The sequence below is a fragment of the Miniopterus natalensis genome, chromosome 7, assembly GCF_054644295.1.
Source record: "Miniopterus natalensis isolate mMinNat1 chromosome 7, mMinNat1.hap1, whole genome shotgun sequence".
Taxonomy (NCBI): domain Eukaryota; kingdom Metazoa; phylum Chordata; class Mammalia; order Chiroptera; family Miniopteridae; genus Miniopterus; species Miniopterus natalensis.
The window spans coordinates 35,673,573-35,695,781 of NC_142087.1; the positions used below are offsets into that span (position 1 = coordinate 35,673,573).

The window sequence follows — 22,209 nt, forward strand, 5'->3', positions numbered from 1 at the left end:
GAGGGCCGGGCGCCGGCGGGTCCTAGAGCGCGAGGCCGGCCGGGCAGGTGGGGATCGGGCGCCGAGCCGCCTGCCCGCGGGGCCGCCTTTTCGGGGCCAGGTGCCGCGTGCACGGTCCTCGCATGTCCCTGGGGGCCGTGTAGACCCGGCGCTCGGCCACCGGGGGCGGAGGGCGGGGCCCTGTCGTCGCCGGCGGTCGGCGCGCGGCCTGGGGCCCCTCCGGCGGGGGCGGGGAGGGCGTGGGCAGGGGCGCCACCCCGCGTGGGGTCCGGGGAGCTGCCCCAGGTGACTCCAGGGGTCCCCCCGCGCGGTAATTCCCTGGCGGAGCCGGGGCCCCATCCTGAGCTAGGGGACACCCCGGAGCAGGATTCAGAAGTTCGGGACTTTGCCGGGGTGGGGCGGCGGCTCTTCTGGGGACGGAGCCGGCCCGCAGCCCGCAGCCCGCAGCCCGCAGCCGCCGCGGGTCCTCCGGCCTGAGCACGCGTGTCAGAGGCGCCGTGACCGCTCCCGCCGGGCCGCGGCTCTGAGGTGACCAGCGGCGCCCCTGCACAGCGACAGGAAATGGGAATTTCTGAGCCCCGCTGACCCGGCGACCCCGGCCCGGGACGCAGATGCGGGGGCTGGGAGCGGGGCCCCGGTGACGCCGGCCAGCCCTGGGCCTGACCCCGTGCAGCTGGCGCTCAGAGCCCCCGGAATTCTGTCTGCAGAGGAGCCCCGCTCCGGGCACCCCGAACTAGGGCAGGGCGGAAGCACCCCAAGAGGGAAGGCCTGTGGCCGCGGGCACACACCTGGCCCCGGCTCCCCCCCACTCAGGCTGCCAGCTTCCCACCCGGTGGGCTTTGTGGGCAATCACGACAGTCACAGCCTGGCCGAGAGCAGCGCCCCAAGGAGCGCGGGGCGACGGGCGTCGGCGCTGGAAGAACACGGGGTGTCACTCCGCCGAGGCAGCTTCAAGTTTTTCTGGGTTCTCGCGATTTTTTTTTCAAATCCTTGCCGGAGGCTGTTTTTTCCTCTGCTTTTCAGAGAGCAGAGGGAGAGGGAGAAGCGTGGGTGTGAGAGAACCACGTGGATGGGCCGCCTCCCCCGGGAGCCCCCGCGGGGATCAAGCTGCAGCTGAGCGCGCCCGGGGCCGAAGCGACACGGGGCCCTTGGGTCGGGGGCCCACGCTCTAACCACTGAGTCAACTGGCCAGCGCCGGGCTGTCACAGCCAGAGTGTCGACCAGACATGACGGAGAACAGCCGGGGCTTGAACGGGAAAAACCCAGCGCAGAAGGAAGCAGGACAGGGCTGGGGAGGCGGAGGCGGCCGCTGAGCGCCTCCTGCCCCTTCTGGAGGTCGGAGCAAGGGCACCGGCTGCCCTTCTGGCGCTGCATCTGGGGCAGCTGCTGGCCCTGTTTTCCTGGCACATGTGGGCAAATTGGTGGCCAGCCCACAGCCACCTGCTACTCTGGGTCCGTGGGGCGGGGGGGCACCCACACCAGGGCGCACCTCCAGGGCCCACTGAAGTCTGGGCAGCCTTGGAAGCCTCTGGGGTAGCCAGGTTGCAGTCACTGTTTTAAGATCCACACCCAATACTGGAAGTCCTCAGGACTCAGAATAATTTGCTTCCAGGAAAATGGCCACTTACTTTCAGTGCAGCCAGAATTGCATTGTAAATAATAAGTTTAAAAATAGTCGATAAGCCCTGGTCAGTGTGACTCGGTTGGAGACTCCTCCCCTGCACCAAAAGGTGGTGGCTTCTATTTCCGTCAGGGCACATACCCAGCCTGTGGGTTCAATCCCCAGTCAGGGCAACTGATCCCAATGTCTGTCTGTCTCTCTTTTTTTCTCTCTCTCCCCTCCTTCCTCTCACTAAAAAAACTAAAAATAAATAAAATTTTAAAATAAAGATAGTTGATATTACGTTCAAAAAGGAAAGCTAAAATTATGAAAATATTGCAACTATTTAAAAATAAAAAGCAAAAAAACCTATACTAGTCTGTTACCCACATCTGCACCCCCAAAGAGCCCCTTTTACAGAATGTTTGAGAATTTGCAAACATGCAGAAGTAGAGGTAGCAAAGAACCCCGTGTCCATCACCAGCATCAGTGACTAGAAAAGACCTCTTTTAATGAATATAGAATAAAAATTGAACGCGTTAGTCTAATTGAAAGAATTTCTCCCTTTCTCAGTCATAACAGTGCCTCTTAGAGTCAACAGCATCTTAGATCAAAGGCCTTAGAAACGAGACCATCACATCGACTCCGGTGTCAGGTGGTCCCCTGACATTTACTCTTCACAGGACAGGATTTCCTCTTACCTTTCATCACACTATGATGGTCTCATCTATCAAAATTAAAATGTTAGTTTTCTAATTTAAACTTTAGTCTCCTGTTTTGCCTCTGCTATTATGTGTCTTATTCAGACTCTTTTCTTCCCCATGAGCATCCTGCACCAGTGAATCCGTTTGCTTTCTGGGGCTTCATAGCACGCCTTAACATTCCCACCCTGTAATTCCCAAGGTCGGTGGCATTAGAGGATTTCGCCCCGAACCCGTTCCTGAAATGTAATGTTCTTAACAAAATGGGTTTCTGTTGAGTGATTCTTGCTTCCATATTAATGAGTTTGCTGCCCACAGATGCAGGACTAAGAATTTGATCCCTAACTAGGCAGCGTAGGTGAAAACCCATACAGATGCTCGGTGTAAAATGACAGATCCTATTTCTCCAGTAGAGATTGGTTCTCAGGGTCATCAGAATTTCTGAGGAGGTTCCCATTTGGCCAGAGATTACAGTTGAGAAATATATTTAAAAACACAAAGGGAGAGGGAGAGAGAATCAAGGATCCTGGAGTTCTTAGCCTACAGTTTGGAGAGTTAGCTGGGAAGATGTACTTTTAGAAAGATACATTGTAGTAAAATATACATTACCTCATATTTACCATCCTAACCATTTTTAAATGCACCCATCAGTAGCATTAAGTATATCCATATGGTTGTGCAGCCATCACCACCATCACCTCCAGGATGTTTTCATCTCTCCATACAAGCTCTGCACCCATTAAACACGAACTCCCCATTTCTCCCCCAGCCCCGGCACCCACCGTCTACTTTCATTATGCATTTGATGATTCTAGGTACCTCATATAGTGGAATCATACAGTACTGACCCCACCTGTGACTGGTATATTTCACTCAGCATCACGTCTTCAAGGTTCATCTGTGTTGTAGCGAGTGTCAGAACTTCCTTTTCTAACTGAGTGATACCCCCTTGTATGGACAGACCACATTGTTTCTTCATCTGTTGGACACCCGGTTGTTTCCTTCTGCCTTTTGACCACTGTTAATACTGCTATAAGCATTTGTGTACATGTTTTTGTGTGGACACAACACATTTTGTCATTCCTCTTGGGTCGATACCTAAAGGTGGAATTGAGGTTTTATGGACCAGCAGGCTATGTGCTCACTGGCTGTGCCATTTCCCATTCCCACAGCAATTTCGAGGCTCCGGATTTACCCCCTCCCGCCAACACCTGGTATTGTCTGCATTTGACTGTAGCCACCGTGGGTGTGAACTGGGATCTCAGTATGCTTTTGATTTGTATTCTCCTGATTACTAACATGTGACCGTGTTTCACAAACATTCAGCATCCAGGTGTCCATGTGCTGTGACTCAGCTAGACACCTGGGACACTGGGGTGACTCAGACAGACACAGCCCTGCCCCACAGAGCTTCAAGTTTAAAGGGGTACAAAACAGGTCACCACCCACAAACTGATCCAACAGCTCCCACCCAGACAGGCCTTAAGGGAGTGGGGGAGGGGTTCCTTCCAGATATTTGTAAAACCCAAATCCAGATGCAAGTGTTGGTGGTGTGTTGGGAATCGGTCACAGAGCATGAGATTTTTAGCCTTGAAGTCACCCACAGATGTGGCAGAGATTCAGAGTTGACAGTCTCCAGGATGGGTGATTACAGGGCCCAGTCCCCAGGGCCTCCGTGACCCCCCCATTCAGAGAAGTGACATGGATGGAAAATGAAGGCAGTAGACAGTGGGTGCCAGGGCCTGGGGGAGGGTGAGTGAGTGTTTAATGGGACAGTGGTTCGGTTTGGGCAGATGAAAGCATTGTGTGGGTAGACCGTGGTGAATGTGCCTAATGCCACTGGGCTGTGCACTTAAAAGTGGCTAAGATGGTACATTTTATGTTGTGTATATTTTATAATAATACGAAGAGGACAAGCAGGAGGAGGGGGCTTGCCAGCTCTGTGCTACCTTTTTCTTCTCCAAAGTGATGAAAAAAGCAAAGCAGAGCTGTGACCCTAAGACCAGGGGCCTTGTCCCTGCACAGGGTCCCAGATCCCGCCCCAGGGATGGTGACAATGACCTTCAGGATGGAGCCGCCACCCTCACCTGGCCCTCACCTCCCAGGCCTTGTCCCAGGACCTGCGGGGCAGCTTCTGCGTCTCCCCACTTGGGCAGCTCCGCCCCGCCCAGGAATTCACCCTGGCACCTAAGTTGCTGGGCGGCTGCAGCACCTCCAGACTCTCAGGTGTTCCCTCTGCAGCCGAAGCGCTGCCCGCGACCAACGCTGCCGGGACCGGAGAGGGTCACTGCGGCACTGACACGCCAGGGCCACCCGGACCCACCCGGACTGGGGCCCACCCGACGCGCCCTGGGTCCACACGGACGCGCAGGGACGCGAAGACCCCGGGGGCGCGCTGCGGCCGCGGTGAGTGGGGGCCCCGCCCCGCCCCCTCCTTGCCTCCACCTGGCCCTCTGGGGGCTCGACCCCCTCCCGCGGGGCAGAGCCCGCCCGCGGCGCCCCCACCCACCTCCTGCAGGCAGAGCGGACGGCTAGTGCCCGGGCAGCACCATTTAGGGCCGATTCTCAGTCTGTTGAAAAGAACTTGTCAGATGTTGTAGGTACTTAAACCTACATTTTCCTGACGAAGGTAAAGCCGCCGATAGGAGGAAACAGTGCTGACCGCGGGCCGCTCTTCACGCGGAAACGCAGGGTCCAGACCCGCCCCCGCGCCCCCGCTTCTGGAGATGGGCTTGTGTGAGGAGAGAATTGCACCCCAGCAGCGCGCGGCTGCACTTCTAGGCTACGAGGCAACAAGTAAAGGTGGCGGCGACGGCGCCCAGCTAATGAGCCCAGGGGCCGAGGGCCGAGTCCTGCGCAGCGCCCGAGAAGGCCCCGGAGCCAGGGTGGCTCAGGCGGTTCCTGCCGTCGCCTGGACGCCGCGGCCCGACCCCCCCCCCGCGGGTGCAGGGGCGCGTGGGGGTCGCCTGGACGCCGCGGCCCGAACCCCCCCCGCGGGTGCAGGGGCGCGTCGGGGTCGCCTGGACGCCGCGGCCCGACCCCCCCCCGCGGGTGCAGGGGCGCGTGGGGGTCGCCTGGACGCCGCGGCCCGACCCCCCCCCGCGGGTGCAGGGGCGCGTGGGGGTCGCCTGGACGCCGCGGCCCGAACCCCCCCCCCGCGGGTGCAGGGGCGCGTGGGGGTCGCCTGGACGCCGCGGCCCGACCCCCCCCCCGCGGGTGCAGGGGCGCGTGGGGGTCGCTCTGCGCGCGGCGCGAGGCTGGCGCTGGCCTCCGGCAGCTCTGCCCCTGGCTCTGTCCCCGCGCTCCGGGTTGAAGACTTTCCTCGTCAAAAACAACTACACACGTGCATGGTTCGTATCGAGTAAGTTATATTCAGTTGCCTTATGATTCATTTTTTTCAGGCAGAAAATCTATTTCATGAACTTCAAGAACATTTTTCAAGTTCTGACGGCAACATTACACCTCAGAAATACCCTTTCCCACCTTATAGCAAATACTGATACTTTGACCTGTTAAATTATCGCGGAATAGTTTTAAGGGGATAATTGTTGATCTAGGATTTCCTGGTGTTTACATGCGGCCTCGCCTGACACTGGCATCCTGACGCAATTACCAGTCACAGGTCACTTCTTCCTGCCTGACCGGTAGAACGGGGCATTTTGTGTGGCAAATAAAACAACGTGGACTTACTGCCCAGGCCTCCCCGGCAGGGCTTTGCCACCAAGCCCTAGGTCCGCTGGGTACCGAGTCCGCTGCCCGCTCAGAAACCCGCAGCGGAGCAGGGCCTCCCGCGCAGGGTGCCACGCCTGGCTCCCTACCTGTTCGGTTTTGTTTTTGTTTTATAACTTGAGCAGCTCACTGTTTTGTTAAGACATGAATTCAAACACAATTAGGGTAGAATGTTTGTTTCCAGTTTGAGCAAATCCAGACAAGGGTAACAGCTGTCACTTCACACAGTTAAATCCATTCCCTGAAAACTGCGCGCAGCGTCTGCGTATGGAGCTTGCAATTCTGATTTGTGGGTGGGTTCCAGGAGGGGGGGGAAAGATTCTTAGACACGATAAAGTTAAACTGCGTTAATTTCCATTATATTTACATTCTCATTAGTTTAAGACGTGGTTAAACATACCAGAGTACCTCACATCCCAAATCTGTCCACGCCAGGGGACCCAAGATTTCAGAGCTGAGCTCACAGTTCAGAGGTTAGAGACTCCCTACAAATGCCTCAGGGAGATGTCTGCACTGACCTTCAGGTGTCCTACAATTGCCCAGCCAGGGTATGTGTCAGACCCAGGTGAGGCTGCAGGTTAAAGCAGGGCTTTCCTGCCAGGGGCTCTGGGATCCTTAACAAGGAACTGGAAGAAACGGGAAACCGCCTCCAGGACTTGCAGCGGAATGTGAGTGGCTCAATGGTGCAAGCCAGGATCAGAGGCGCTGCGAGAGAACACATGGTGAGGCCACCACTAGGAAACTAAGTTCACCTGTGCGGAGTTTGTTCCTGCTCCCATCCCGGGAAATACGGTCCCCTATTTGCTCACCGTGGGGACTGCACCTCTGTACTACCTGAGAAACCTTCAGGAAGTACACACCTTTCACAAACGCTCCTTTCTAAATAGACCAACTGAGACAGTCACAATTCCTTTAAAAGTGCACATTTTAAATGAAAAACTTTATTATTTAAAATTTGGATTTTAAAGCTTAAAAAAATTGGATTTTACTCAAGAACTTTTTACTCCCACCCCTCAAATTAATTTTTAGTCAAAATACAAATCACAATGATTTAGACATTGGGCACTATAATGAGCAGTTTCTGTTTGAGACAATATATTCATGGAATTATTTAAAGAAGAAATGTTGCATTAAGCTCTCAACCTACTTCCAGAGTCTGGAGGCCCCAGCTGGTACCACTATGCAAACATTTCTTTCCCAGTGTAATTCTGCACTGAGTCTTCAGATGCAAATAAATGCTGAGCTTCGGGTCTCAGACTGAATTTACATCCACATGACGTATGTGGAGATGCACAACTTTGTTAAGACACGTATGCATGTTTTACTGACATGCTATTTTGATTATGGGCATATTTTAATAATTAGATGCCTTTGTTTCCTTGCTTTCCCATTTCTTTGACAATGTTCATATTTATCTTGCTAAAGCAGAGCTAGTTCACTATCTGACTTACAAGTGTCTACATCTGGTTTTTGGGTAGAAGAGATAGCTGTGCCGTGTCCTGCCATGCACGAGCACTCTGAAACTGCCTGTAGGGTTAAAACACCTTTCCCTACTGAGGTTGCATCAGACAGGGCCTCCTGCCCAGCAGTCCTGTCTCGGCCTACTGGACGCTGAGCCCTCCACCTCTGAAGGCTGACTGGTGATAAGCCAGTGCCCGGGGGCGGGGCCCAATGGGCCGGTTTCTGCAGGATCCTGAGCTGGCACACAGCCAGGCAGAGAGCCCTGTGGTAACTTAGTTCCTCCTTTTCATCGCCTGCCCTCCAGCAGCGTTTTAAATTTGGTCAAAGCCCACTAAATATTAGGCGTCAAATTAAATGTTTAAGTATCAAGACTTCACTTTAAAAAAATTTTTTTTTAAATTGATGTTGAGGGAGAGAGAAACATTATCAGTTACCTTCCAAACATGCCCTGCCCAGAGATTGAACCCATAGCCTGGGTATGTGCCCTGCCCTGGCATCAACCCACCGCCTTTCAGCGTGTGGCATGATGTCCAACTGGGCCACACCGGCCAGGGCAAGACTGCACTTCTTGATGCACACGAGAGAAGGTCAGGTATCTAAGCTTGTTCAAAGCTGCTGATGTCTTTTACATTGAAAGAGAGGCCTAAATAAATTCAAAACTGCCTGGTTAAATGTGTTGTGTGGGTGGCATTAGGTCAGGGCTTGTGCCCACGTTTCAGGGTAATCTGCAAACCCCTAAACTTGTGTTCCCGTTGGGAGGAGTGACTGGAGGAGAGTCCATGACCCACAGTGTTAAAACTACTGTTCTATCTTCTGAAAGATCTCTTTGTCTGTTCCCGCTTTGAATGTAACCCTTTCCCGTGTTCACTTTGACACAGACAGGAGGGAGCTCCCTGGACACCTGTGGCCCGGGTGATGGAATCTCAGCCCCGAGCGATGGGAAACACCTTGTTTACTCACCTTGATGGTGAGTCCACGTTGGCTCCATTCAACTGAAACAAGGTACTTAACATTCCATTTTTCTATGTAATGAATTTTTCCTATACAAATGTTCTAGTAATTACGGGAATTAAGGTACACTCGCTGAAAGCTTGGGTTCAGCTTATTTAACTGCGCATTAATTCATATGTAAGTAAATCTTTACCTCTTTCTTTTTTCTTACATCTGCACTTACACTTGAAACTGTGATAAAAATGAAAACTGTACTTTGAGTTATAATCTATGTAACTCAAGTTCTGATTTTTAGTCCTTAAGAAACCATTTGAGTAAAATTAAAGATTAAAAAAACAAAGGCAAGGTGGTAAGAACGTAATTCCGAAGGTAACTGACCACTTCCCAAAAGATATTTGCCGAATGGCAGAGCACGTCTTCACAGACACATTTACTTGTAAACCACACAAGAGAAGCGTAAACTGTATGTCGTCAATTTTTTTCTCAATTAAATTCTACACAGATCTTTTTTAAAAGTATCATAAGCAGTGTTCTGGTAGAAGGTGCTTTTTGAACGGCTGCACCACTCAACACTTCCAGTCACAGCATCTTGGGAAGACGCATTTTAATCTGTCCAGTCCAGACAGGTTCTGATAGCGACACTCTCCAAACCAAACCAGGTGAAAACCGAGAAGGCAGGTGAGGCCGGAGTGCTAATTCCCAAGGTCACCCTTACCCTCACTGCGGCCCCCCCCCCCCCCGGAGGCAGTGAGCAGTTAGATCTTTTCAGGGTATGTAGAAACACTTTCAAATAATTATCCAATTCCCCTCTCTCCAGGCCAGAGTGAAATAACCCTGATCACCCCAAAAAGGCTAGATGTAGTTTCCCATTGTAAAATATAAATTATCCCTGCAAATGAAATGTCATGTTCATTCAAAAGTCAGAATCAACCACAATTTAGCCACCAATGTTTTTTCACCCATTTTATATAGTTGATCGTATTGTTTGTTATCTAATATCCTGACCTCTTTTCATATAAACACTTTTTTCTAATGAAAATGTCATACACTCTTTTTTTGGTTACTCGTCCCCCCAGGATACTTTTTCCATTGATTTTTAGAGAGTGGGAGGGAGGTAAGGGAGGGAAAGAGAGAGAGAAAAACATCGATGTGAGAGACACACGACTGGCTGCCTCCCACACAGGCCCAACCAGGGCTGGATCGAACCTGCAATCCAAGTATTGCCCTTAACTGGGAATCAAACCTGCCACCCTTAGGTGCGAGGGCTGACACTCTATCCACTGAGCCACACCAGCCAGGGCTATGGCTGATTGATAGTCTATGGTCTTGGATACTGAGGTTATATCCCACTTTCTTGCTATTATAAATGATCTACAATGAGACTCTTACCCAGGAATCCCCTGCCAGAAACAGACCCGGTCCTTCCTGGGCATGAAGTCAAAACCACCAGCATCAGGGTGAGACAGAAGACAAACAGGACCATATCCTGGATGAGTTGGTGGGCAGTTACACATTGGGGGGAAGACGTAAATTGTTCTGAGAGAATTCTCATTAGCCACAGATAAGGGGGGAAGGAAAAGGTGAGCCCAGGGCAGTTCTATGACAGGTGCCACCACCTTTGATTGGTTAGTCCTGAAATCACGCATGTGCACGATGCAGTGGTCCAGTGTTGCTAACAGAAGCCTAGGGTTGAATTCAAAGCTCCAGTACACTCAGGACTGTGAGCAGCCTTTTGTCAGCTGGCCCACAGCTATTAACTGGTTAACTGCTCGTCTCCCTCTCTGGCCTGTAATTTAATTTAGAACATCTCATACCTTTTCTCCAGTCACTAGCATCCCCTTCACTTCAGAGCAGGACTTCCAGGACTTGAGCCACTTGCTCAAGGTTCTCAGTAAGTGGCAGAACCAGGCTGTGAAACCACGGGGGCTCCAGGTGTGTCCCCCCACCAATGCTCCCCTTGAGACAGACAGACACACACACACACACACACACACACGTTCAGAATGGCTCAGGGACTCCACAGAGAATGCAGCATGTTCAAGTACATTAGATATACTGTCAGGGGAAATAAGCAGCAGCTTCCTTTTTATATTCAAAAGGAAGGCCCCCTCCTCCCCCCAAGTTAGGTTATTGCACTGTTATTATAACCCGAAGCATAAGGTACATTTTTACTAAGTGTGTATCCTTTCTGAACTCAGGCTGTTAGATTCTGTTGTGGGTTGACTTGTGCCCCCCCCATCTCCCCAGGATCTCAGAATGACCTTATGTGGAGATGGAACTGTTGCAGATGTAATTAGTAAGATGAGATCATGCTGGAGCCCAGCAGCCCTGAGCCAATGACCGGTGTCCTATCAAAACGGGACATGTGGACACAGATGCCACTCAGGAAAGGACGAAGGCTGAGACCAGGGTGGGCCGGGGCGGGTGGGGAAGAGGCACTTGGCCCTCAGACGTCCTGTCTCCAGGTGAGACACATTCTGCTACGTGCCCCGGGATGTGGTCTGTTCCAGCAGCCACGGGACACTCAGAGCTTCCACTGCCAAGGGTGCAAAACAGTGGCCCACAGACCCCTGAACTTCACTTCAAAGGTAAAGAACTAAGTTTTTACTCCCCAAACCAGTGATCTATACAAGAACTAAACCACAGGGACGTCCCCATCCTCGTGTATTTGTTCACTTCAGCTAGATATTTACAGATACTTGAAAATATAAAAGTCCAGCAGCAGGGCCAACTCCGAGTGAGTCTGAGCAGCCTTCCGTCCTTCCCCAGACTCAAGGCCTCAGAGTCCACAGCATCTCCAGGTGAAAGTGATGCCCGCAAACCCACCCCCTGCACCAGTGACGGGCTCAGTATCGGTACTTGGTGGAGTAGTCCTTCGGGGACACGACCAGGCCCCGGCCTTTGCGGGCGCCCCGGTACACGGTCTCAATGATGTCGATCATCTCCTGCTTGTCCTCCATGGCCCAGTTGATCTTGTTGTTGTTGCCGGTGCCCAGATCGATCATGATGTGCTTGTTCCTAGGGGGGGACACAGGATGCTCATTAGAGCCTCCAGAAGGGCCCTGGCCAGGGAGCTCGGCAGGGTAGAGCACTGTCCACGGACACCAAGGCTGGGGGTTTCGATCCCTGGTCAGTGCACATGCATGAGTAAGTGGAAGAAATCAACGATTCTCTCTCTCTCTCACACACCCTCTCTCTCTAAAAATCAATAAACAAAAAAAAGCCTCTAGAAGGGATCCCATGAAAAGTGCCTGTTTCCCTGTTACAGTTCTGGTTACTTGGCTCAGACCTGACTCCGATGTGTGGCAGCCATCAGGGTGAGTCACGTGGATTCTCCCCTGAATGCCCTCATGAGACCCCAAGGGACACATGGAGCCTGCCTGGACTTGGACCTGCAGAAACCAAGCTCACAAGTGGTGTTTTCAGCCACAAAGTTTGTGCTAACTTGTTACGCAGAACATGAAGCTAATACACACCCTGGACAGTCCACTGGACCTGTGGATACCAACTTACCTGAGGAAATTAGGGAAATTCTATTCTTCATGCCAGTAACCCACTGACTAGAGTCCACAACAGAATGTTTTAGCTGATAAAATGATCTTGTGCTTATAAGCAAAGAAATTAAGTAGACGTTTTCCTCTTAGGCACCATAAGGGACATTAAACAGTCACTGGCATATTTTAAAAGTGAGTTATTTTAAGATGGACATTTTCCGTCCTGGCTGGTGTGGCTCAGTGGTTAGAACGTTGGCCCATGGTCTGAAAGGTCTTGGGTTCAATTCCAGCCAAGGGCACATAACGTACCTCGGGTGCAGGCTTGACCCCAGCCCTAGTCTGGGCGCATGCAGGAGGCAACCAATTGATATCTCCCTCTCACGTCGACTGGAATAAATACCCTCGGGCAAGGATTAAAAAAAATAATAAAAAAATAAAATGGGCATTTTTAATCAACAGTTTACTTAAACATATCTTAAATGTTAACGAGAATGTCTTTCATTCAATTACACTTCACCTAGGTTTCTGGGCAAGGTTATTTCAGAAGGGCGATTTGTCACTGAGTAAATGCCAGAACGGGAACTGTTGCTTCAAAAATTACTCAGAAGACCATGCTGATTGCCTGGTGGTACAGTCTGTACCTGACATGGCCACACAGCCGACTTCCCTCTGAATAAAAGACTCTGAAGGCATCTTGATCACATTAAACCCCCAGACCAACAACTTCAGTTTAAACACTTTAGGAAGACAACTTAAACAACAGATTTGAGAGAGGACGCACCTGAAGAAAAACATGACCGTGCACGGATCATACAGCTCATACATCTTGTTGAAGTCAGGAACTTCTGTAATATCCACAAGATAAATAACTGCAAAATTTTTTACCTAAAAGTAAAGAAGATTGAAACAAAACCTAAAATAAGAAATCAAATTTTTATTCTGTAAAAGCACATTAAAAACAAAAACAACTATCTGTGTATAATAGAACATTTTCAAGCGACCTCTCCAACATCTTCCCAGGAGAGTTAACACAGAAAAACAATTCCACAAGCTCGGACACTGAGCAATTCACTGACCATTTACACCTCCCTTAACGTTTTTCAGGTCAGCGAGTTACAAGAACCTGCAGGAAACGTCCACAGGTATATTATTCACGCTGATCTAGCAATAATCTATGCAAAGTTCTCCAAACTTGGACTTTCACGAACACTTAATCACGTGCACTGAATGACTGCTTTACATATCTGTAGAATTCAGCCACACACTCCCCACGTACCTGGGTCTGAACTCTTGTAAATACTAATAGACTAGTACACCAAATAATAGCATATATAACAAATTTTCTTTAGTTGCATCATCAGAGAAGATTTAGAAAACCCAGAAAACTAAAAATAAAATCACCTTCAATGCCAACAAAAAGTTAACTGCTGCGAAGGGATTTTCAGTATATTCATTCCCATCTTTCCTCCAACTGAGCCACCAAGCCAAGGCTCCTTGTGTAAGTACGTAAATAAAAATCTGTTCATACTGTTTTAACAAAATGTGATCATACAGTGATCATGCTATATTTAGTGCCTGCTTTAATTACAAGCATTCTCTTATATACTTTACAAAAACACAACTTTTATGGCTCCGTTAAATAATTAGTTCATCAAATGTCTACGCCATTACTTTACCATTTTTCTGTAACCTTCTAATTTTTCATGAAATAATTCACTTTCATTAATATCATTCTAACCCTTAGTGAACATTCTAACCCTTAATTTTGTATACATGCTTCATTATTTCTAAAGATAAATTCCTAAAATACAATCTCTAGAAGAACATGACATTTTAAAGGCTTCTTATAAATAGTTCTGTCTCAATGCCTTCTAGAAAGCTTATATGAATTACTATGTTGTGGGGGTTGAATTGTGCCCTTTCCCCAACCCTCCTGCAAAATATGTACAGTATATGAAATCCTAATCCCCAGTACTCAGAATGTGGCCTCATATGGAACTAGGGTCCCTGCAGGTGTAATCAGGTAAGACGAGGTCATGCTGGCGCTGGGTGGGCCCCTACCTAACCCAATCTGACTGGTGTCCTTTAGGGGAACTTGAACATGTTTATTTCACCAGATGGGTTTCATGAACAACTGAGAACCCACTCTGGGCAAGACACTCCTCACTCATTAATTCTAACTCGTTCAACACCCCTAAATAGAGACATATTAAGCCAAGGCCCAACCTCTACATGAGAATCCTACCCAAGGCCTGAAGGGACCCGCCTGCCCAGAGGGGTGGGCCCGTGGGGTGGGGACTCGTCAGGCTAAGAGCGCGGCACCGTAATGTAACATAACATAATGGCAGAAGAGAGAACTGGCAGATGCGGAGGCAGCACCTGGACAGGGGGTCAGAGGTGGGAGGGTGAGCCTGGAAATGCAGGCAGGGGCCTTCCCAGCTTCAGAAGTCTGGGTATTTATTTACAAGTAAGGTGGGGAAGAGCTGAGTTCTGTACCGGCAGGTCATCGGTGCCAGCTCGAAAGCGCAAGATAGCACGGGGCTGCAATAGTGGCCAAGAGGGGCTCGGCTATGAAAAGAGAGGCAAGAGGCTGACGAACTCAGAGGCTGAGGCAGGAAGAACTGGGTCCCCTAGCCATCCCCCTCCCTCTCCTGGTGACAGAGAAGGTGTCTGTGGAATGAAGAGAACTGAGTTAAAGAATGTGAGCTGAGCACCAAACATTCAAACAGCCTCTGCTGCGTGTGACTCTGGGTCACTGTGGCCACTCAGACAGGGCTGGGTGAAGGCAGCCACAGGCTCCTCTCCACACTGTCTCCTGGAGAAAGTTACCAGCTAGTCTTTGAGGTGCTGCCTCCATGTAAAGCTCACTAAGCACAGGTACTGTCTTAAGAAAAGCATTTTCTTGCTTTATTACTTCCCACATAATAAAAGTTGTTATTTAAAATGACAGATGTTAATATTACAATATAAAAACACACACCTATCTCCTGAATGGAGCATAAGCTGCTGATCCAATGAAAGCCCAAGAGGCCTTTCAGACAGCTAGGCTTTTAGGAACAGCCTTATTTCCCTTTGCCTTCAATGGTAAGAAAACTGTAGCTCACTCAAAAGTAAAATAAACCCCAATTAAGTGACCCCACAGAACTTGGTTTGACCCTCAAAATAAATCACATTCGGATTCTTCAGATCAATCTGAAGCCCCACAAGGCTGGGAACCACGTCTGTGGTCTTTACTGATGTGTCCTCAGAGCCAAACATCTGCCACGTTCAAGGCACTAGTAAATATTTGCTAAATAAAAGAACTTTAACAATAAACTTCTATTTAAAACTCAAGAAACCTATTTTTGTCACTAAGAACTGTGGTTCTGGACAGTATGGACTTCACTCTATCATCCTGAGATCAGATCTGCCTTACGAGGTGTCAAGTCCACCCCCTTCCTCAGAGGCGAGGCCCCAACAGAAGACTCCACAGCCACAGTTCTGGCAGGAAGGAAGGGGCCACGCCATGTGGCTCACCCAGGTGGGCAGCTATGTGAGCATACTGCCCCCCACTCTGAACCCCCCATTTCTCCTCTGGAAAAGCTCCCTTCTGTCAAAGCTTCTCCTCACGTGGGTTTGGGTGGCCTGTATTTTTGCGACGCCTTCCACATGGTCCGAACCACAACATCAAACAGTTCACATCCATTCATGAATCTGCAGGTAACTAAAATCCTGTGTGTATTTTTTTAATATAAAACTGAAATTAAGCTAAGTGTCTATCTTTTCTCCATTTAAAAAAAATGTTCATTTGGGCCCGGCCGGGCGTGGCTTAGCAGTTGAGCGTCGACCTAGGATCCAGGCGTTCGGGGTTCGATTCCCACTCAGGGCACATGCCCAGGTTGCGGGCTCGATCAATGACTCTCTCATCATTGATGTTTTTGTCTCTCTCTCTCCCTCTCCTTTCCTCTCTCTGAAATCAATAAAGATATATTTTTAAAAAAAAAGTTCATTTGGAAAATAGAGAAATGAAATGGAAAATTTGCTCTTTTGTATCCAGCCCAGTATTTTTCAAACAAGTTATATAATTTAAAGAACATAAGACAGTCATAATAAACCAATAGCACATGAATGTTTTAAAGTGAAAAGTAAGTGTGCCCTTCCCGACCCAATGCTTGCTGATGAGGGCGCCTTCTACAATCTGCTTCTCTCCAGCTGACATCACTGCTTCCCCACCGTATTAAATAGAGCCTGTAGAAAATCATTTTTTATGGCCAAATAATATTCCACCCAGTAGGGTGGACGTTCCCAGTTTAAATCCCAATTTCCAAGCCTGGACAGGTGACTGCTAGCACCTGCTCAGGAGCTGTCGGTTTCCTGCCTGCACTGTGCCTGGCCTAAGTGGTCTGCCATCTCTGGACACTGTGTTTGTTTCCACTTTTGCTACAAATGACAGCACTGGTCTCACAGAGCACAAAGCCTTGTCTCCTGGAGGGTCAGTTACTGAAAACGGTGGGACCGTCCGCTCGTCAGGCTTCTTGTACAAAGCCAGCCGCACTCCTCAGGGTGACTGCAGTGCTACCACCTGAACACCACGGCTTCCAGCACATCCCACACACCAACTCCTTTTTACCATTTTGTCTCTGACATGCCCAAAAAATGACAGTGCACTGTTTTAATGTGTGTTTCTTTGAAGTTTACTTAACCACGGGAATTTCTTTTTTTTTCAAGTTCTTTTCCCATTTACCCATGAGACCATCTTTTTAAATGGTGCTGTAAACGTATTTGCATCCTATTAAAATACATTTTGCCTACTATATCTGTAGTAATCTTAACTGGTTGTTGATTAGTATTTTTTAAAACCAAAAACCATATGTACAAGTTTCATTTCTATTATCAACTTATTTTTTTATACACATATTCTTTTGATCATGTTCTGGGCTGTCAATTGACTAATTATTACATTGTTAGGTAATTCATTTCAAGTCCATCAAAAAAATTATATGGTAACTTAATTTTCTAAAACTAAGTACCCTGATTAGCTCTACTCACAATAACTGTTGCAAATTTTGTGATGTGAGAGAGACATAATAACGGTAGCTAAGGATTACGGAACATACTACCCGCTATGTGACAGGAAGTGTCTTGGGAGCCTTTATGTTAACTCTGCCTGCAACCACTTATGAGTCAGGCACTGGTACCCACTTTCCTACATATCATACAGGCAGTAAGTGGCAGAACCCAGCTCGGTCTGGACCCTTAACCATCGCTCAATCCTGCTTCTCACAGAGGCTTGCTGCAAGGTGGTTCTATGCAGAGACACAAATCCACAGCAAACACAAACACACACCTTCTGTCGGTTCTATCAATTCCTCACTGACCAAGCACCAACTTCTACTAGTTCACTTACTTTACGTGATGTGATGCCTCAGGAAGACCCCACAGTCATTCCTAAAGAGTTCCACGAATATCTCTGCCTTACATACAATTTCATCTAGAATGTATGATCACAAGGCAGTCTCACTGAGGTGCTGCATACTTTAAACTCTATTTGTATGGGCTTTTTAACACAAAAGTTAAACATCTGTTTCTTCTTATCCATTGTGGGATTTAGGTAACAGCGAGCTGTGCAAACTGTTCCTACAGAAAGGCAGACAGCTCAGAGGGGCATGAAGCAGTTTCTCTTCAAAGCTGTGCATAAAATCAACTGCCAAACAGGAAACTTTGTTATCCTCACTCTACCAACTTCCAGACAGCTGTGAAATGGGTAAGCATATCTCTGCTTCAGTACAGCTCAGAACTAACCCAGCATGAGGAGGGGCTGGCACTGTCAGAGCATCAAGTCAACACACCCCATTCCAGCCTGAACCCGGGAACTTTTACTCACTTTAAAACAGCTGGGGTATCCAAACAGGGCTCGTAACAAGATGAGGAAGATCCCCCATTATCTGCCATTTCTGCAGAGGGAGATTTTTAAATAGAGTTAAATTGTTATTTATACTAAAACCTTAAATCTCAAAAATTCCTGTTGAGCTTCCCGAAAAGAACTTCCAGAGTTATAAACTCATATTTTGCCCTTATACTAAGACAATAAAACATTAATTGCCTTATAATGCATTTCAAGTTTGCATTTAGAATAGCTACATTATAATATAATATTGAAAGTTTATTAAAATAAACCCACATTTTTGGACAAAAGAAGAAGGGTAACTTAAAAGACCAAAGGAAAATACTCAAAGTGGCCTAATTAAAACTGTCCTTATGAACAGGTTCAATACAAGAAGAGTGTGTCCACTACTGACACGAAGGCATTAGAAAAGAACCACTCTGGCAAAAGTCCCTAAAAACTTACATTAATGCATAAAATCTCTCTCCTGGGTAAGAGCATCTTGCTGAGTTTTGCTCAGATAGGAAGAGCCAACCAACCCTGACATCTCTAGCCCTCCTAGCCTGGTGCTGAGGGCAGCAGGATCTGGACATCACCTGGTGGTTATGCCACCACCTGCAAGGTAGAATCCAGGACACACACCCTAGGCTATTTCAAAGTCAACACACTAATGATCTGCTTATCAGAAAGGTGCTTGGTAGAGTCTTCACTGAATTCAGCAGGATCTGCCTGACAACTACAGCTTAAACAATGAATAAATGATTCCCTGGCACCACCTCACCTGACTCAAAGCTCTCCTCAGTTCCCTAGTCACCTCCCCAAGCTCCTCAGTGTCTTGGGAATAGCTAACAAGCCCCGCACCTGTACTTGAACCCAGACCTCTGTTGAGGGGTTTTGGAAAGTCGCATCACAATTCCCAGGGGAGGTTCTCAAAGAAGCTGTTTCTGGACCTCACCCCAAGCCCATGGAACCGGAATCTCTACCATGCACTTGTTAAGTATTCCAAGTGGTACTTATGATGACTGACATGGAAGAACGGTCCCCAATGTCCATAATGCCACCAACCCTACATCTCTCTGCCTCTCCTACCAAATAGGAGACAGTAAAAATCAGCTTTCCTTTCCTAAATACAAAGTATATCTTTACCTCTGTTACTATTTACTCAAAGGTGTTATTTTAACCCAGTTTATATTAGCATCTCCTATTACCATGAAAGATGGCTTCAATGTTTCCACTTTTACTCTTCATTCAAATGACCTTTCTAATCATTCATAAAATAGTAGTAAGTTAATTATTTCACTAACACTGTAATATATGTACCTTTTGCCCTATTGATGCAATTGCAAAAATCCAAATTAAAGTGATCTTAAAATCCTCATAAGGAAATTTTTAAAAAGAATTAAGGCTCTGCTTACACAGAAACACCCTACAACCTGCACTCTGACTGTTGGCAAACAAGTGCCACAGACACCGGTGTCTGACCTTAACCATCAGGAAAACCATATCTAACAAAGCCCAATTCTGTTTCCACCGACTGTTCCTGCATTTAAATCTCTGATGTAAATTAAAAATAAATAAGAAAAATAAAAAACGACAAAACGAGCAGGATTTCCCATGCTACTAACATAAATGCTCTGCTTTATAAATAAAACAAATAAACACGGTACCAAAAAAAAGAAAATCCTTTTAAACTAAGCTATTTAAAGGGAGCTCCAACACTCCTGCCAAAGTCGGCAAAATTGTTGTGTTCCTGCTCCTACAGATGCAAATTTTGAAAAACACCCTATCACTAGGAATTAAGTTATTTACCTAGGGAAAGGGGTCATGAACTTTTCTGTAATGACTGGAAACTTCTCCCCCCAAAAAACATAACCTACTGGTTGCAATTTCGGGGAGCTGGTCCTCACCCGAGGTCAACCCTACGTCTTCTCTTCCTTTGCCGCACATTAAAATTTAAGGCTTGAACAGAGCGAATGGATGCAGCTTTTAAACCTCCCGCCGACCGGCCGAGCGAGAGAGGGCGACTCGGCGGCGCGCGGCGGGCTCGGTACCTTCTCCGCTATGCTGTACAGGACCTCGTCCATTTTCATGCACGTAGGGTCCCAGTCGTGCCCGAACCGAATGACGACCACCCGGTCTTCCTCCGAAAGGATGGCCTGGTCCACCTGCCAGCCGTTGTGCAAGTGCGGGAGCATGTACGACATGCTGGCGACTCGACCGGGCTCTGCGGAAGAGAGACTCACTGCACCCGCGCCTTCCGGCTCAGCCCGCGACCCCCGCCCCCTCCCGGGCCCAGTCCCGGCCCCGCCCGCCCCCCGCTCCCTCCCGGGGCACCCCCCAGGCCCCGGCCCGCACCGACCTCCAACAGCACCAAGCCTCCCGCGAAGAGGCCGCTCCCGGCATGCAATGCACCGACGTGTGCGTGCGTGCGTGCGTGCGTGCGTACGCGCTCGCCGCTGGTGCGTCCGCCGTGCGCGCGTCGGCGCCCGGGCTTGGAGCCTGGTGGGTGGTCTCAGGTGGTGGCCTGGAGTCGGATTGCTTGGGGGAGGCGCCGCCATGCGGGAGGGGCTTGTTACGCTCGCTCCACGGAGGCCCCAAATGAATCATTCTGGCCGCCCACGTAGAGGGGGAGATTCACGTCTGTGATGGAAGAGTCACTGATTGGCTGCCTCCTGCACACCCCTCCCTGGGGATCGAGCCTGAAACCTGGGCCTGCGCCCGGAATCCAACCTCCATCTCCCGGGTCGTGCTCAGCGCTCAGCGCCGAGTAACGCCAGCCCGGCTTCGATTGACTTTAAATGCAAGGATTTCTGTAGTGTCGATTCAACGACACTGATCTTTATGTGTAGCGTATGTCAGTCTGTCTTGATTCATGAAGCTTTGTAGTCTTTTTTTTAATCCTCACCTGAGGACATTTTTTCCCATTGCTTTTCAGATAGAGTGGAAGGGGGAGAGAGAGGGAGAGAGACACATCGACTGGTTGCCTCCCGCAGGTGCCCCGACTGGGGCCGGGGATGGAGCCGGCAAACCTAGGTGCATGCCCTGGATCGGGGTCAGACCCGGACCCTTCAGTCCACAGGCCGGCTCTCAGCGCTGAGACAAACCAGCTGGGGCAGCAGTCAGCCTTGACATCAGGGAGGTCTCCAATCTGGCCCTTCTGAGTCCTTGCACTCCATCTGAGTATTGGGGTTAGTTTGTCAGTTTTGAATAAAAGGCAGCTGTGGTTTTGGTAAGGATTGTGTTGACTCTATACACCAATTTAGGACGTATTGCATCTTAACAAGATTAAGTCTTCCAATCGATGCATGTGGGATTCTTTCCATTTAGGTCTTTAATTTCTATGGCTTAGATTCCAGTGTCCACTTCTTGCACTTACATTTTTTTCCTAAATATTTTATTCTTTTTGATGCTATTTAAATGGGTTATTTTTAACATTTTCAGATTATTCATAACTAGGTCTAGAAATATCTTTTGTATACTGACCTTGTGTTGTGCAACCTTGCAGCGCGGTAGGTGGGCCCCCGGTGTGAGACCACTGTTAGGGAAAACGAACTCCGCAGGGCGTCCCAGACTTTCTGGTGGAAGCGCCGCCGCAGCCCGGGGCTCTCCAGGCCTCACGAGCTCCCGGGATCTGCGGCCGGCACGTCCCCTCGCCACCGCGGCTGCTCCACGTTCTCGTGGATGAGCTCCCCGCCCCCCAGCAGCCCGGCTGCTGCTTACCTCGGACAACAGATGTAACGTGACTGACTTTATTCTCACCCCAAAGCTACGTTTTAGTCTTTGTCGTAATCAAGTGCAGTGAAACCACTTCACGTGACACAAACGTGGATTTGAAATCACAGCAAACCTGCGCACAACGTTAACCCCCAAATTCCTAGCCCAGAGGGGTGCAGTCCCGCCCGCCCGCAACTCTCCCCCCGCGCAGGCCCCTGTCCCGCCCAGCGGCTTCCACGAGGGTCGGGAAAGAGCCAGCCTCCCAAGGCCGGGCCCCACCCGGGCCCCACCCACCGCCGCCAGCTCGCCTTAGGAGCCACCGTACGCACGCGCGCAAGTGCACTTCCGGTGCGCTCCGCTACGACTTCCGCTGCCTTCCGGATGGAAGCTAAAGTAGGGGGCGTGGCCAGACCCGAGGGGCAGGAAGAGGGCGGGCATAGTCGGGGAGGGGAGCGGAGGACTCGGGGCGGGGCCCGGAGTCGGGGCGGAGGGCGGGGTCTGCTGGTCCCTGCAGGGGCGGGGCGCAGTGGGCGGGGCGCAGTGGGCGGGGCCCGGGCAGAGGGTGGGATCTCCTGGTCCGGGAGAGGCGGGGCCGGGCCCGGGGCAGGTAGGGTGTGTTAGGCAGGTAGGAGGTCGCCGTGCTCTCTTACTCTCGCTCTTCTCCGTAAGGAACCTACCTTGAGGCTGGTTTCCGCC

General features: G+C 49.5%; 2 protein-coding genes and 1 long non-coding RNA gene across 8 annotated transcripts; 2 read left to right on the forward strand and 1 right to left on the reverse strand.

Moving 5' to 3' along the window:
• Window positions 1-5,609: 5,609 nt before the first annotated feature.
• Window positions 5,610-12,828, forward strand: LOC148092742 (uncharacterized). Its single transcript, XR_015714817.1, has 3 exons — window positions 5,610-5,662; window positions 8,370-8,493; window positions 12,458-12,828. It is a non-coding gene; the product is annotated as an uncharacterized LOC148092742 (long non-coding RNA).
• On the forward strand, window positions 5,685-6,801 carry HSBP1L1 (heat shock factor binding protein 1 like 1). Its single transcript, XM_016218660.2, is given in 3 exon segments — window positions 5,685-5,735; window positions 5,737-5,770; window positions 6,658-6,801. Coding segments are annotated over 3 exon segments (204 nt in total). The 3' UTR covers window positions 6,777-6,801.
• Window positions 11,090-20,227, reverse strand: TXNL4A (thioredoxin like 4A). 6 transcript variants are annotated; one of them, XM_087818927.1, is made up of 4 exons: window positions 20,159-20,227; window positions 19,875-20,023; window positions 12,718-12,821; window positions 11,090-11,460 (listed from the first exon to the last, which is right to left on the reverse strand). In XM_087818927.1, the coding sequence occupies exons 2-4, from the start codon at window positions 20,001-20,003 to the stop codon at window positions 11,289-11,291; spliced, it is 405 nt and encodes a 134-aa protein (XP_087675053.1). In that variant the 5' UTR covers window positions 20,004-20,023; window positions 20,159-20,227; the 3' UTR covers window positions 11,090-11,288. The 6 variants fall into 6 exon arrangements, with proteins under 6 accessions (XP_087675053.1, XP_087675052.1, XP_016074161.1 ...); XM_087818926.1 differs by having other exon boundaries at window positions 19,851-20,023; XM_016218675.2 differs by lacking the exons at window positions 19,875-20,023; window positions 20,159-20,227 and adding exons at window positions 17,800-17,869; window positions 19,707-19,835.
• Between the last annotated feature and the right edge of the window lie 1,982 nt (window positions 20,228-22,209).

What these genes read in the sequence shown, in the direction of transcription:
- TXNL4A (XM_087818926.1), bottom strand. Translation starts at nt 20,003, where the DNA reads ATGTCGTACATGCTCCCGCACTTGCACAACGGCTGGCAGGTGGACCAG. An exon ending in TGTACAGCATAGCGGAGAAG is followed by an intron (nt 12,822 to 19,850) that starts GTACCGAGCCCG and finishes CTTTACTTTTAG; the next exon opens with GTAAAAAATTTTGCAGTTAT. An exon ending in ACGGTCATGTTTTTCTTCAG is followed by an intron (nt 11,461 to 12,717) that starts GTGCGTCCTCTC and finishes GTCCCCCCCTAG; the next exon opens with GAACAAGCACATCATGATCG.